The sequence below is a fragment of the Balaenoptera borealis genome (assembly GCF_965194805.1).
Source record: "Balaenoptera borealis genome assembly, chromosome: 10".
NCBI classification, from domain to species: Eukaryota; Metazoa; Chordata; class Mammalia; order Artiodactyla; family Balaenopteridae; genus Balaenoptera; species Balaenoptera borealis.
Window position 1 is genome coordinate 2,396,243 of NC_138874.1, and position 16,985 is coordinate 2,413,227.

At 42.9% G+C, this 16,985-nt stretch overlaps 1 protein-coding gene and 1 pseudogene across 5 annotated transcripts in view; one reads left to right on the forward strand and one right to left on the reverse strand.

Moving 5' to 3' along the window:
* LOC309604753 (macrophage migration inhibitory factor pseudogene) overlaps window positions 1–16,985 on the reverse strand; it is a 155,159-nt pseudogene that overhangs the window by 83,176 nt on the left and 54,998 nt on the right. Inside the window, exon 2 of the transcript XR_014249612.1 lies at window positions 7,059–7,189. The product of XR_014249612.1 is annotated as a macrophage migration inhibitory factor pseudogene (transcript). The remainder of the gene's footprint in view (window positions 1–7,058; window positions 7,190–16,985) is intronic.
* TMEM26 (transmembrane protein 26) overlaps window positions 8,285–16,985 on the forward strand; it is a 51,767-nt gene continuing 43,066 nt past the window's right edge. For 2 of the 4 annotated variants that reach the window (XM_082407493.1, XM_082407494.1), the window contains exon 1: window positions 11,921–12,139. In XM_082407493.1, coding sequence (XP_082263619.1) covers window positions 11,949–12,139 — 191 coding nt within the window. In that variant the 5' untranslated portion in view covers window positions 11,921–11,948. The other 2 variants (XM_082407496.1, XM_082407495.1) reach the window with 2 other exon arrangements.

Sequence of the window (16,985 nt, forward strand, 5' to 3'; positions counted from 1 at the left end):
AGCTCAGGACAAGATACCACATACTGGGTGGTTTAAACAACAGCCATTTATTTTCTCATAGTTCTGGAGGCTGAAAGTCTAAGATCAAGGTGTCTGCAGGGTTGGTTTCTAGCGAGGCCTCTCTTCCTGGCTTGTGGATGGACACCTTCTTGCTACGTCCTCATGTGGGCTTTCCTCTGTGCATGCACAGATTGAGCGAGAGACCTCTGGTGTCTCTTCCTCTTCTTATAAGGACACCTGTTCTATCAGATTAAGGCCCTACCCTTATGACCTCATTTAACCCTAATCACCTTCTTAAAAGCCCTATTTTCAAACACAGTTACGTTGGAGCTTAGGGCTTCAGTATACAAATTTTGAGGGAACACAATTCAGTCCATGACATTCCACCCTCATAGTACTTAAGTTATGACATATCAGTGAGAAGAGTAAATATCACTCAAGGGTTTTCCGTCCTCTTCTGGCAAAAGGCTTAGTGTGTTTTGGCTGTACAGAGGACAATTGTGTCATGTTACGTATAAGGATGACATTGTTATTTACCTTATTTGGAGATTAAATATGGTTTAAGGAGAAGTATATAGATGACAAGTTGACAAGAGGTGGACTTGTGATGATTAATTTTGTGTGTCAACTTGATTGGACCATGAGGTGTCCAGATACTTGGTCAAACATTATTCTGGGTTTTTCTGTGCAGGTGTTTTGGGTTCAGATAACATTTAAATTGGCAGACTGAGTACAGCAGACTGCCCTCCATAATGTGGATGAGCCTCATCTAAGCAGTTGAAGGCACGCATAGAACAAAAGGCTGACACTTCTACAAAAAAGAGAGAATTCTCCTGCTTGAGAGCCTTCAGAGTGGAACCTCTGTTCTTCCTGGTTCTACAGCAGGCTGCCATTCTTCAGACCCCAACTGGGACACGGACTCTGCAGATTTTGGACGTGCCAGCCTCCATAAGCACATGAGTCAATTCTTTATAAGTAATACATACATACACACATAATACGTACATACATAAATCCTTTTTTTCCTGGAGAACTCTGACTGATAGTCATTCATGCATTTCAAAGGCTGGCTATCGCCCACTTGTCACTTAATCACGTACACACACATTTATTGTAAATGTTTCCCGTGTAGTCATGTTCAGCTTTTGTTGTTGCAAAATTTAGGAATCAGACGATCCTAGCCAGAGTTCCCACAGTTCTATGACTCCTAATTTGAGTCAGAAATTTGAGTGGTTACAAAATATTCAGATGACTGCAAAATATTTCCTTAATTCTCTAACTTACCAGCTGCATGAACTACGATGAATTATCTGCTGTGGAATCCAGTTCCTCATTTGGCAATGGGGATAAAAATACATCCCCTTTCTATACTGTGAGATCACTTTAGAATCTCATGGGATGACTCGTAAAAGCTCTTCTAAAGCTACAAAGTGTCCTCACATCACTGGGTGTATTACTATTACTGCATGACACGCATATGCATTTGTAACTGTGGGTTTATTTTGAATTAAAAATTCCCAAACCTTAGGAAACAGGTCTTATCTCTTATCATGACAAACACCTTAGGTTAAATGAAGGGTGGTTACCAGGTGTCTCAGGTGCTGCTACCCTCCCTGCCCACCGCCCTGGCCAGCATCCAAAGTCTACCGGGGATGCACTTTCCCACTGAGCTTGGGAAGAGCTTTAGAACTCTTCTCATGCCTTGTATTCCTGGCATGCCACTACCAGTGGACCTGAGTAGGCACACAGGTGGATACCTTGTTGTCATCTCTGAATTCGTTATTAATTAATCAATGCTGTGGGCCCTATGGACCTGCCAAAGGAATGTCTAGATTACTGTTAATTTATGAAATGCAACATAGATCTATGGAAGAGTGAGGAACATGTGTCCAACCTTAATTGCTGCATTTAGCAGCCATCAACTTTGCAGCTGTGTCCCACAGCCCCTGTGACCTTTGTGTTCGGAAATACAGACATGTCTGCTCTCCTCTGCAAATTTCTTTACAAATTCTGCAGGTCGTGGGAGCTGTCTTTGTAGAAGAGAGTTTTTTGAAAGGGAACAAGAAATCAGAGACACTGTGGCAAGAGAAGAAAACAGGCTAAGTTATCCACCTTCCTCACCAACCCTTACTCGCCTTCCTCCCCAACTAGAGGCACAACTAGTCCTTCTGGGGCTATTTTCCCGATTCTTCTTCAGATTACACAGAAAAAAGCAGAGTTCTCTGATTAAAGTTAGCCTAAGGTTTTATGTTTCTTTTTTCACTGAGTCATACAAAAGACACAAAACACATTCAGCTCAATCAAAATCTAACCAATCATATAGCGTTATTAAACATAGCGTCGACCGAAAGAAAATATGAACTCCTTGCCCAGGAAGGATGAATGCCAAGAACAGAGTAATTTTCTGGCTTTGTCTTTCGTATCTATAAATTTTATTTTTGTGCAAGTCACTACGTTCCTGAATAGCTGTTGATGTTAAACATTGGGGGAAACTTACAAATGGGCAGTGAAATGCATTAGGGATTACCAGACCTTAGCTAGCCACACTCGGTGAGAACCTTACTCACATCTGTTTTTGACCTCCAGAGTACATAAAACACTTTCTTTTCTCTTCTCTTATTCAATCTCCTTATTTTTGTGGCCAAGTATATATTGGATGCAAAAACTTTTCAGACCAAAACTTGGCATGTGAACTCTTGATTTGGCTGCAGTTGGGTTACTACCAATTTGCAAAATAAAGTATGAATAATAATCCAAGCTGTAAGAGTGCAAGTAAAGTAAATCTTTACCATCTTATCAGGGAATATAAATCATTCTGGCACATACGTCAACCTTAATTTCTGTGTAAAAGTTCCAGATGTAGTTATGATTCTATTTTATAAACATAACCAACTTGTTAGGAATAATGAGAGCGAAAGACCCCATGGATCTCATGAATGGCCCTTCCTCATGAACACAATCTGAGCCCAGAGCCTTGGAATTCGATTGAGTTCACTTGACAATGTTGCCTCTATACAGGTTTTCCTGGTCTCTTTGTTCCTGTCCCTTACTCAATTAAACGCCTTTTCCCTCTACTTATTTTCTGCCATGTATATGCCTCCCCTTGACCTACAAACAATAGATTAGCCTTCTGGGGTGCAATCAGGGCCAAAAAGGGAATTTTTTTTAGAACACATATCTGCAGTAATGATTTAGGATACCAACCTCCACTACTTTTTGTATTTCAAAGTAGGCTTCAACATGAAACTCTTGCTATGGGTTTTCAAACCGAAGCTCTTGGTCATATCAGACTCCCACTGCAGCTCTCCCTGCCTGGCACCTGGGCATCACCACCTCTCTGTCCACTGTGTGCAGGTCTTGCGTAGACTGGTCAGACCACCTAGGATTCTCAGCCACAGTCAAAGTTGGCTCTCCTTTATTAGGTACCACTTACTGTGGTCCAGGTGCATTACCTTCTCCAGTGCCCCAACAGCCTGTTAGAGCAGAACTCTTAGAATGAGGAAAGGGAGGCCTAGATTCACGTACTTGCCTGTAGTTACATAGTTAGGTCACTCGGTACCTAAGCCCTTCACCGGGAGCTGCTTCTTTCCCGGCCATATTAGAGGCATCAATTCTGACCATTCCTCCCATTTCTGCGATCCTTGGTCATTGAACAAAAGGTATTGCCACTCCATCTCCTCTCCTTGGTGTTTTTTTTTATCCCCTACTGTTCTTCAATTCTGTACCCCTGAACAATCCCAACACCCCAGGTGCATTCTCCTGGCACCCCATCGGGCTTCTGCCTTCAGCTAAGTGTCACCCTCTGTCAAAGTCAATGTCATCTGGGTTGAAGGTCTTCTGCCTCTCTTAACCCTCCATACATCTCCTTTCTTTACTCAGAAGCTTGACGCATGGATTGGTTTTCTTTTCTAACAAATTTAGTTTTAAGAGACTGTGACTTTCTCTTATCCTTACAGGAACATCGGCTTTCATGTCGCCTTTGTTTTCTTCCAGTCTGCTGACTTCCTCCTTTCCCTGTTTGCCCTGCCCGTGACCTTTACAGCTGAGGTCCGAACAGCAAATATTCACTATCCTTGGTTCTCTTAGATCCCCACACTCTGCTCACCCTGTCTGGGAAAACTGAACCCCAGATGAAGGCTACAACCTACTTTCTCTGTGCCCTCTCTACAGCTGGACAGCTGAAGGCTGCCAGAGGAAGCTGCATATTCCTGCATGTTGGTGCTAATGCTAGCTTGGAATGTTCATTAAGCCTTTACTTGCCTTTGACTAGAGTCCACTCTCTTCTCCCTCAGATACAGGCCCAAGGCTTTACCACACTCCTAAAGAGCCCCACCCAGCGCCCTCCCCTCACGGTCAGCACGCGGCCTCACGCCCTACTTCACTGTGACGACACGTCCTCGACCCTGATCTCTGTCAACTTCCCGTCTCCTTTCAGATTTTGCCTTATCTAAATCCACATGCTTCCTTCCTTCCTTGCAACCTCAGAGGACAAGAGGTCTCTTCTCTTCTCCCTTCCCCCTCTCTCTCCATTTGGCTAACTCCTCCCTCCTCTGTTAAGGCATCTCACATGGTCACTCTTCCAAGACAGGCTCCGGCGAGCTGGTCCCACAGTTGGGTCAGGTGACTCCCATCTACCCTCGTGCTTCTGACGTGCTAGTGTAAAGCTGCTTAGGTGTTTGCTGCCTGGACCAGGCTGGGAGGTCCCCAAGGTCAAAGACCTGACCCTGCTCACCTTTAAATCCTCAATATAGTGCAGGCCTGTCACCTAAAAGGGACACAGTTTTACTGATATGTTTTTGTTATCAACTTCCTTCCTTAACTGAGCTGGATGTGTTTCCGTAACAGTCTAGACAAAAAAAAAAAACAAAAACAATCCCCCCTCATAAAAAACCCACCAGACTAACAGACTCAATAAGGACGTCCTATGCTTTTACATCTCATTTCTATTAAAAAGAAAGATTTTATAGATAATGCAGTATATAACATATATTATGTGTGTATATATATATATATACATATACACATACATATTCATAATTTTTCTATTACTTTATGTGCAATAAAAAATATCTTTTGTTTTCCATTCTTAACTCTATTATAAACTTTAAATAAGTCACCTGCCCATTCTGGGCCTCAGTTTGCAAAGTGAGGAGGCCGGACTTGGTAAACTCAGTGAACTCTTCAGTAATGAGATGATTGTTTGATGACAATGATAATCAAGCAGAGACTCTAGGCCTGGGCAACAGCAGAAAAATAATCGACTCTGCTATTCTAAAAGTATCTTCAAATTATCACATAATAATTCCCTTACCTGACATTTCTAAAGTGAGCTTTTGAATTTATAAGCTGCTTTCAAATTAAATAATCAGATAAATTCTTATATTAGTATATCAATTTCCTTTTTGAAAATACACTTTTAAATTTTATAATAATTTTAGATTTACGTAAAGTTTGCAAAGATAGTGCAGACAGTTCCTGTATACCCCTCATCTGGTTTCCCTCCTGTTAAAATCTTACATTACTACCAACCAAACTCTAGACCTCATTTGGACTTCACTAGTTTTCCACTGTCCTTTTTCTGTTCCAGGATCTCAATGAGGACACCACATTCATTCATCATGTCTCATTAATTTCCTCTGGGCTGTGAGAGTTTCTCAGTCTTTGCTTGTTTGTCATGACCTTGATGGTTTCGAGAAGTACTGGGAGGGTATCCTGCAAAATGTCCCTCAATTTGAGTTTGTCTGATGTTTTTTTCATGGTTAGACTGGGGTTATGGGTTTTGGGGAGGAAGACCACAGAGATACAGTGCTATTCTCATCGTATCATATCAAGGGAATGTATACCAACATGACTTATCACTGTAATGTGAACCTTAACCTCAGTGTCCTTTTATGGAGCAATTTCATATTCGTTACCTCATGTGACTCTTTTAAGGATCACGGCGTATGCAAGCCTGGCATCCCCAGCTCCATTTTACAAAGGAAGACCCTGAGTTGGGGGTTGGAGCCAAGGCATTATGACTGTCACCCTATCAATCTCTCCCTAGCCCCCTGACAATCTCTTCTAAGTCACACCTAAAAGAAGCATTTATAGGAAGCATCTTACGATGCTTTCCTGTATACATTCATTTTAGTGCTCCTGTGGTTAAGAATTTTCATGATTAAATGCTACATGGTATCTTCACGACTATAGCTATAATCCTAGGCTTACAATCCTAGGCTTATTCGGACAAATCCAAATTGGATCAACATGTCCAATCAACCAATCAAGTAACCAACTAATCATTGTTTAAATTCACATTTGGAATGAACTTTCTTTTTTCGAACGGATTACTTGGTGTTTGATAGTCATACTTTATTTTCTGAAAGAGTCAAGCCTTCTTACCAGACCCCAAAAATCTTTAAAAGAAAGTTGTTTCTTCATCTGTGAAACAGGCTTGTGATTTACATAGAGATACAATATTTTGGGTGTGTATTTCAATATGATAGGAAGGGGGCCTGATAACTGTCCCTCTGGAGACACTCGTAACAATAATAATCATTGGTATTATAATGATAGCAATAATAATAATAGCTAACATATTTAGCTCTTACTGTGAGGCAGAATCTGTGCTAAATGATAATCTCATTTCATCATCAAAATCTATGGGTTAAGTGCTACTTAACCCATAGATTTATATCCTCATTTTGCAAATGAGAAAACTGAGGCTCAGAGAGATAAAGAAACACCAAAGTTTACACAGGTCATATTCTTGAAGCATTTACTTTGCTAGGGCTGCCATAATAAAATACCACAGACTGGCTTAAAGAACAGATATTTGGGACTTCCCTGGTGGTCCAGGGGTTAAGACTCCATGCTCCCAATGCAGGGGGCCCGGGTTTAATCCCTGGTCAGGGAACTAGATCCCACATGCCGCAACTAAAATATCCCGCATGCCTCAATGAAGATCCTGCATGTGGAAACGAAGATCTCACATGCCCCAACTAAGACCTGGCACAGCCAAATAAATTAAAAAATATAAAAATAAAAAATAAAAATAAAAAAGAACAGATATTTACTTTCTCACAGTCCTAGATCCCAGAGAGCAGTTTGCTTCTGTCTGAGGCCTCTCTCCTCGGCTTGCAGACGGCCGCCTTCTCGCTGAATCCTCACATGGCCTTTCCTCTGTGCATGTGCACTCCTGCCGTCTCTGTGAACCCAAATTTCCTCTTTTTATAAGGACACCATTCAAATTGGATTAGGACCCACCTTAATGGCTACATTTTAATTTAATCACCTCTTTAAAGATCTTATCCTGAAATCCACTTACATTCTGAGTTACAGTACTAGGGGTTGGGACTTTAACATATGGATACTGGGAGAACATAATTCAGCCCATAACAGCAATTGTGACTCAAACCCAAGCTGCATGACTCCCAAGCCAAAATCTTAACTATTTAGCTATCCTGGGAGATGAATCTTACACCTTCAGGGTAGCAAAACCACCAGCATTTTTAGACTTACTTATCATCACAGCCAATCATGCAGTGTTTCCACTGATCTGTGATCTCCCTCCATGTGATAGAATGAAGCACTGAGCTCATACCAATAACATTTACTACTTTATTATTTACCCCATCATTTACAAGCAGCTGGCCTTAGAAGAGGACTCAGCTATGATACCAACTGGGGAATAACATATTTCTGTTTTGGGGTGTTGCTTATTCAGCCCTCACTCGTATCTTCATTTATTTATTCAACAAATATTTACTGAGTGTTTGCTATAAGTTGGGCATTTTTCTAAGCACTTTAGAAATATCAGTCAATTTAATTCTCATAATACATGAAGGTATTATCATTATTCTTATCTTACAGATGAGAAACCAAGGCTCAAAGAGGTTAAGCAACTTGCCAATCACTTAAGAGGTGGTGACAAGGCTTGAAGAAGGCAACTTGAAGGCAGCCTCACTCCAGACCCTTTGCCTATACTTCAGATTTCTCTTCCTTGCTAGCTGTTAAAGTGTCTGAAGATTGATAATTACCTCTGACTTTTCCTTTTTTTAAAATAAGAGTAATTATTACAGTTATTAGTAACTTAGCAAAGATCTGTTTTTCCTCTACTATTCTATATAATGTGAAATAGTTGCAATTAGAGTTCCTATTTAATCCTTATGTTTCAGAACAGTAAATAAATCTGTGAGTTTTCTGGTTCAAGTTTGTGATCTAGCAGCTAAGACTTCACCTTTGAAATAAAAGAAAAGATTTTTAAAGCCAGAAAGGATGCAATTAAAACAGTGCTAGAAAGCATGGGGGGACAGACCAAGTATTTTGAAGAATTTCAGGAAGATAGAATACAGATAGGATAGGGTCAATGGAGAAAGTAGAGCAGAAGAAAACAGCCTAAGAGAAAAGAGGTGAGCACAGATCTTTCCATGAGAGCTCCTAAGAAGCTGAAGTCATACCAGCAAGTGTAAAGAGTAGCTGTGCTCAAGGTATTTATTCAATAACTATATTCAGACCGTCTATATGGGGGACCATCGCTACTCCTTACCTAGAGCCCTCAATGATCTCGAGTTAAAATCTGAGAAATGTTCTTTAAAGAAAGAGGGGGGTGGGCTGGGTGAGACTCCTAGTAAGGGTGTAAAGAGAATCAGAACACTCTTGGGGGTGGATTTGGCTCTTGCAGCAGCCAGGGCTGGGGGATGGGGTAGAGGAGAGAAGTCAAGGCAGCTCTACCAAGGCCTGAGTGACACGCACTGAGCACTAGCTCTCAGAGGCTCAGGGGAACCCTCCTTACCCTGACACCACTGCCTGCTTCTGTGTGTGTGCGTGTGTGTGTCAGAGTGATGTCTGAATAGGATCAAAATGGGGCTATGGGAGAAATGAACATTATCAGGAGGTTGTGGCTTCTGAGACCAACCTGAAACGTTGATGGCTCTGGATGCAGACATGACTTTGGATTGCATCACTATTGGGAAGCCATAGGTGGGACCATAATTGCATGCACACTATTTGGATAGTATCAGGCAGGGACATCTCTAGCACTGTAGGTGGAGGAGATTTTTTTAATTGCTCAATGCTTTTTTCTTTTTTAAAGATTATTGGACTATTGGTTTGAAGGTTTCAAAATATTTTTCACAGCTTCCAGTTTTCTAAAACGGGTTTAGGAGAAAATTAAAAAGAACTAACCTTAAAGTTCTCGTTAATGACAGTTTTGTTTTTCAGATCCAGAGACAACAGAACCTATACTGAATCTAAACCTTCAAAACAGAGAAAAGATGTGGGGAAGGTGTCAGATTGACCTCCTTTCTTTTTTGCTCACCTCTTCCCCTGGAGAGCCCTTCTCAGGAGACCTGAGAAAGAGAAAAGCAACCCCCTAAAGCAGGCAACTGGTCTGGCACTGTCAGCCAGGTCTCGGTCTCCTCCTGGTGAACACAAAAATTTCACGGCACGTCCACATCAAGCAAGGCCACTCTGTGAGCGTGATGGATCAAGACGAAAGTAGGACCACTCTACAATCATGTCTGAACACAGACAAAACATGAACATTGTCCAAACCACAAAGATGACCAAACATCCCCCACCTACCTAAATTACCTTTAAGACACTCAACTGTAGAATTATTAACCCTACTTCCCGATAGCATCCCATTTAGAGTGAAGCCCCACCTTCTTCAGCCCTCTTTAAAATCACCTAACACAAGCCCAGTCCTTTCTAGTAAGTCTTCTCTAAACTTTCTGACAGCTTCTTAGTGAGACACCCCACAGTTCTCCATGGAGTGTGTACTCCCTCCCTAAAAACGTAATAAAACCAACTTGTTCAGCAATAGACGTGTTCCTGGTGGTGTCGGATTTTGACAGGTCTTAGGAATGTCATGTTTCTCTCTGCGCTTTTATTACTACTTGTCTCAGATCATCAAAGAGAAGCTCCCTTGGACTAAGTTTCCTGGTCCAGGCAGTAATTGCCAAGGGTTACCAAGCTCTTAGGACCTGCCAGGAGCTTTATATGAACTAACTCATTTTACACTCACAATGGCCCTACTAGTTGAGAGGCTCAGTACCCCGTTTATAGATGAGGAAACTGAGGTACAAAGGTTACACACAACTAAGTGGCTGAGGCAGGAGTCCAGGACAGCCAGTTGACCCAGTGCTAGGGCTCCAATGTCCACACCACGCTGCTTCCCGCTGTACAGAATCACTGCTGTACAGTCACTGGTCACTGTGCCATCAGCCTACACTGAAGGGCACTATAATAAACAGCCCCAGGATATCACTGCTAGGTTTCCTGTAAGATATGGAAGAATGCAGACCCACAGGAAAAAAAAAATCTCCTTAATCACAGTACCAGAAATAACTGAGTTTCTTTTAAGTAACTGGATTTTTTTCACCTAACGAAGACAGTAATTGTATAATTCAGAGATTTCAACCTAATTTAAGACAGGTATGGGATGATCTTAAACTGCATAAACCTAAGCAAGAAAGATATTCTCTTTGAGTTTTACTTTCCATTTTACTAATGTGGTCAAGAGAGCATTCCTGCTTGGTAGTAAGAGGACTAGCATTCTTTTTTTTTTGGCCGCATCACGAGGCATGGCGGATCGCAGTTCCCTCATCAGGGATGGGACAGGGCCCCCTGCAGTGGAAGCGCAGAGTCGTAACCACTGGACCGCCAGGAAAGTCCCAGGACTAGCATTTCTTTATTTTCCCAGAAAGAGGGAAGTTGAGGCACAGAGGCTTGGGAGGTAATAATTAATATCTAGCAAGATCTCAATAACTTAGCTTCATTTTATTCTATTTATTTTTGGTAATTACCTTCCATTTATAGCCTACTACACTGATTTTCCATTTACAAGTGATAAAAAGATTTCTTTAGAAATTATTTCGGTAAAAATTTGAGATGGTTTAAGGAAAAATGTTAATAGTGGTACAGGTGGTAGGAGACCAAACAAGGAAACAAAAATCATGAAGGTGCTTTGGGAAACGCTGACTTCAGTTTCCTCCTTGCCTTGGAGGCTGGCAAGTCGGAGTTTACTTCATGAGTCACTGATGTCAAGGGTACAGTTCCCTGCTCCATGAATTTCTCCGTCTAACCTAAACCCAGCTTTATCTTCTGTCTCCTCCTCACTGTCCCCTCTGCCCTCTTGTCTTGCCACCCTGCTTCCTTTCAGAAAAAATAGTGGGTGGGGGGGAGACATAATAAAGACTATCTCTTTGCCTTAATAACACCTTGTCCAAACAGTGGAAGTGGCCCGGGCTACCCGTCCGCTAAGGGAGGGGCAGGGAGCTCTGGGATAGCCCAAGGCACCTCATTTCCTCTAGTCCTGGGAAGTTTTAATTCTTCAAACTGGGCTGGAACCGTATTTCTAAACCTGCCTGCGCAGCAGATTCTCCGGCTCTCCTGCATCCCATCTCAGAGTCACCATGAGAGCCTGTTCCTGCAAGAAGTGTGAGTGAATTAAAGCACTTCAGTGGAAAAGTAAGGGAACCCCCCAGCCCCCGACGTCCCCCTCCCCCTTTCTGGCTATGCAGCCCCTCGACCTTCAGTCCGCCTCCCTCTTTCCAATTCCTCGGAGCGGCGAGGTTCTCGAGGACCCCACGGAGGCCGGGCAGCGGGGGTCGAGGGCAGGGACGGAGAGACGCCTCCCCACTCCCCGGATTGGACGGGGGATGGGCAAGCGCGGGAGAATAAGGCCTGGGAGCCCGAGCGGCGCAGCCCCAGACTCCCCGGAAAGCCCGAAAAGCTGGGTGCAGCATCTCCTCTCTTGCAAGAGTTCTCAGGAAGTTTGGGGGAGGGGCGCTCCGCTCGCTCCTGTTCGCGGGAAGGCGAGGGAGGGCGACAGCAGCGGCAGGTCTCGGAGCCGTCACGTCCCGCCCTCGGGCGGGCTCGGGTGCTCCCGGCGGCGGGGTCTGCGGGGCGCGGGCGCGGGCGCGGGCGCGGGCGCGGGGCGCGGGCAGAGCGCGCCGGGCGGCATGGAGGGACTGGTCCTGCTCAACGCCCTGGCCACCCGGCTGCTCTTCGTGCTGCACTCGCTGGTTGGAGTGTGGCGAGTGACCGAGGTGAAGAAGGAGCCGTGGTACTGGCTGCTGGCGCTGCTCAACCTCTTGCTTTTTCTGGAGACGGCGCTGACCCTCAAATTCAAGCGCGGCAGAGGCTACAAATGGTGAGCGCCCCCTGGGTGAGGGAGGGCACGCCGAGTCCCCGGGTGCTGTCCCCTGCGGCACCCTCAGGCGGCCCAAGAGCCCGTCGCCCCTACGATTCTTTACTGGGATGCGGACCCCCTTTGTCCTCGCTGGGAGCGTCTAAGGAGCGCGGGATGCTTGGGCGTCGCTGGGACACAACGGAGTGCCCGAGGGTCCCAGGGCAACACGGGGAAGGCTCCAGTTGCAGCCACGCGCCACCCAACCCCAGGTCTGGCAACTTGAACGATGGGAAAAAAGAAGGGAAGCGCTTGCATGCTCTGCAGAAAGTGCTCCAAAGTGGGAGAGTAGTGGGGCGAGGGGGGTGTCATGTGCTCTGAGTTCTGAATTTGGGGGGTGGGTGTGCACGGCTTAGCCTGAGTGCATGCAGTTATGGGAATGCCCTTCGCCGGGCATCAGCGACTTGTGTGAGGGCTTGCGCACATCGCGCAGCGCTGGGGGCAGCGCCTCCCGGGGTGAGAAGCCACTCGCAGCACGTCTGTGGTTTCAGCCGCTTCGCCGCACACCAGCCCCGGCATGGCACTAGCTTCAGGTGTCCTCCGGGCTTGGTTGCTTCCGAGCCTTGGTTAACGATCAGCCCATCTTGTCAAAGATGGGTTACGATGCTGGTGAAGGTACTAGCAGGCAGTGGTTCAGCCTTCACCTCAACGTGCCAAACTGCAGACTCTGCCGTGATGTTTTATTTCCTCGCCAAAGACTTGGATGGCAATCAAAGAATTGAGAAAAAGATTCCCTGCCATTTACAAAGAGACTCTACCTCTATGGCTCCACTCCCAGGAAATTTTCATCCCAAACTTATCCGAGTTAGGCCTCTTTCTGTATTATTTTCTAAAACAATGAGTCTGTGTTTTCATATATGCCATATTTAAGAAGAATACCTACTGCTGTGAGATAGAGGAAAATACTGTTAGCCAATTCAAGAATTATATACATGATGGCATATTAAGAAAAAATAAAAGAAAAAACCCCTCTGGACAGTTTTACATATTAAACTACAAAAGGCTGTGTATTTCACGACAATCCAAGGGCGAGAATGTGTTGTTTCTTAAAATCATGTGAGTCTTGCTTAAATTTTCCACTGTCGAAAAATTTGTAGAATTATCAATGAAGAAATTATTCAAGTAGAATCTTAATTTAATACAACAAGGATTGGAGGAATGTCACTGCCCCTCCCCCCATTAACAGCTTATTAAGCAAGAGAGATCTGAGGTACTTTCCAGTATGCCTTTCGGAAATCTCAAAGAAGAATAGTATTAGTTCCCCAAATAAGTGTTAGGGTTAAAGAAACAAAAGGGAGAAAAGTGTTCACCCAGCAAGCAGATCACATGAGATTGATGTAGTTTTTACTGAGTAGCTTTAACATGCTAGGGTAAAAAATATCTTCAGTAACATGAGGATGAAGTCTGAGGCTTAAATATGTTCCATGGAAAGTAGTCCTGCCACCAGCCATCATCAGAACTTCCGGGAGAAATGTCAACCTCAGAAGACGGACCAGCTCACCTGGCCCTGAAATATCCTCCTTCTTCTCCAAGAGTGAGGGCTTAGCTCACATTAAGTCAAAATTGCATGCCAGTTGTGTAGAAATACTGTAGGCAATGGAACCTTCATGTCCGTATCACCATTGACTGCTGATTGACTCAGATTGACATGTAACTTAAAACTGAGAGAGGAAAAAAGGTTAGGCCAAAGACTGGTGATGGTCAATATGGCAAATTAAACAGGAAACTGGGGACATGTTTGTATATAGAGCATGGATTCAAAATCAGACAGATAATGGAGTAAAAATCTGGGCTTTCCTACTTACTTGCTGTGAGGCACTGAATAAGTTACTTAACCTTTTTGAGTCTCAGTTTCCATATCTATAAATACTTATCTCATAGGTTGTTGTGAATTAAATGAAATAATATATGTTGATGATCAATGAATACAAAAGAAATGGTCTTTTCTAGATACTAGAGTTTTTCCTATTTTTCTTCTTATTAAAAAATATTCTGTGTCCAGTGGACATATTTTCTGTCTGTAAAAGTCAAAAAACTTTACTTGAGAGACTGGCCAATAAACCATTGGTTCAGAGCCAAAAAGCAGAAAATAATTCTCATCTTTATTTCAGAACAGGCCCATGATGTATATTGTATATTATAGCACTAACTGAAAAAAATTTTTGCTGGCTCAATATCAAGACTATATTTGAGAGTTAGCAAAAAAAAAAAAAAATCCTTGATAGACTTGGCTATTATAAAATTTCAGGAACAAATGAGTCTTTGTAAAATGATCTAAACAGAAATGTGATTAGTAATTCTTTGTTCTACTGATGTTACCAAATAAAACCGAGTCTACAAATATCGTCATTTTCGTGATGGACAAAGGTCACATGCTGTTCTTTCATAAGTTTGAGAAAAAAATCAGAAAGTGGAATGCTAAAAATGTATAGAAAATTATCCCGGATATAACATGGTGACACTTAAAAAGGGTTTGATTTGGGACATACTTCATTTCTGGATTGAAGTTTTCTGAGTAAGGCAAAGCATAATTTTTTGTTGTTTTTGAACATCAAAAAAAGTTGTCATTAGAAAATCAAGGCTGATGGAATTAAAAAAAAGATAAAGTAAAAATGATGGCAGTATCTGTACCTCTAAGTAGGAAAACGTTACTACAGAGATCTTTGTGTAGATCTACATAATATAAAGATATATGTATCTTTTTTTTGGCTGAGTTGGGTCTTTGTTGCTGTGCGTGGGCTTTCTCTAGTTGCGGCGAGCGGGGGCTACTCTTCGTTGTGGTGGGCGGGTTTCTCAGTGTGGTGGCTTCTCTTGTTGCAGAGCACGGGCTCTAGGTGTGCGGGCTTCAGTAGTTGCAGCATACGGACTCAGTAGTTGCAGCATGCAGGCCCTAGAGTGCATGGGCTTCAGTAGTTGTGGAGCATGGGCTCTAGAGCACAGGCTCAGTAGTTGTGGCGCACGGGCTTAGTTGCTCCGTGGCATGTGGGATCTTCCTGGACCAGGGATCAAACCAGTGTCCCCTGCATTGGCAGGTGGATTCTTAACCACTGTACCACCAAGGAAGTCCCTATATATGTATCTTTCGATCCATTGGTCTTACATTTTTGACTCTACTCTATAGAACCAAAAGTACCCATATGCAAAGACACACATACAAAAATACTAATTTTCATTTTGTTAGTGGAAAATAAAGCTAAAAGCAACCTGATTATTCACCAATAGATTGGTTGAAAAATTGTAATATACCCATACTATAGAATATTTTGCTGGTATTAAAAATAATGAGCTAGATTTTATCTATTGACTTTGAGGGATGTCCATGATATGTTGTCAGGAGAATAAAGTTACAGACTTATGTATATTATGGCCTCAATTTAAAAAAAAAACAGACTTGTCAAAGAACCACCCTTTGTATCAATTGAATACATTGTCTATTTACTAGTCAAGAAGAAGAAGGAGAGGGGAGAGGAGGAGGAGGAGAGGGAGGTGGGGAGGAAGGAGAAGAGAATGAGAAGAAGAAGAAGAAAAAAAAGGAGACGAGAAAGAAGAAGGAGGAGGAGGAGGAAGAGGGACAACCCTCTCACACTGAAAATCAATCAATCAATCAATCAAGGCCTGAATGGTGGACTAAACTCTGTTTACACATGAAGTGAAAATTTCTTTTCTGGAACATCAGATCCATGAAACTCCTTTAGACTTCTCCGGGCTAGTTTGAACATTGTTCTTTTTATTAAAATTTGCACCTGGCCCCAAATAAATCAAATCTATAGAAATCATGGTGCAATAAACAGAGCTATAGAGGAAAACGTGAAAAAAATTTCTTGAAACGTAGCAAACATATTACACGTGTCCAAAGGATGTTTCTTTAGCTATTCTTTGGATAGGAAAAATGGAACTAGAGCTGCTGAGCTCAGCGGTCCAGGGACAGGCAACATTACGTCAACACTAAGAACCTGCCAGTTGGAGGAGCTTAATTTGTTGGAATCCTATAGGATAAAGAGGGTAAGCCAACGACACATTCCTTGTGAAGTCCAACAGATGTGTGCTGGTGGAATTTGGCCCTTTTCCCCTAATATTTATTAATTTCATCTGCTATTCACTTACATTTCGTTAAGATGAAAATTAGTATCACTGCTTTATTTTTTCTTGATTTTGTTTTCTATTGTCTGGGCAACAGTCCAAAGGATCTGTGAATTACCATTTAGGTACAGTCAAACAGAAGATAAGATTTCCAGTTGCTTTCTAGCGAATGCTGATAAAATATTCCTCAGGAGATAGAAAAACGATCAAGATTGTGACAAATTTGAAGCCTGTTCACTTAAAAGCAGGTGGTATCTGAGAATAAGTAGAAATCTAAGTTGAAGTTATTGATAAAACTGTAGAATTGTAAGCACTGAGCTTTCTTCATCAAAATTTCAAGAATACAAGGTCAATATCATTGAGTTAATAAAACACCTCACTTATATGGTCACCTTTCTGCATTGTCTCTTTCCCTTTTCTTTTTTTTTTTTTTAATAAATTTATTTATTTATTTTTGTCTGTGTTGGGTCTTCATTGCTGCACGCAGGCTTTCTCTAGTTGCGGCAAGCGGGAGCTACTCTTTGTTGCGGTGCACAGGCTTCTCGTTGCGGTGGCTTCTCTTGTTGTGGAGCACGGGCTCTAGGCGCACGGGCTCAGTAGTTGTGGCTCCTGCGCTCTAGAGCACAGGCTCAGTAGTTGTGGCGCATGGGCTTAGTTGCTCCGCGGCATGTGGGATCTTCCCGGAACAGGACTCGAACCCATGTCCCCTGCATTGGCAGGCGGATTCTTA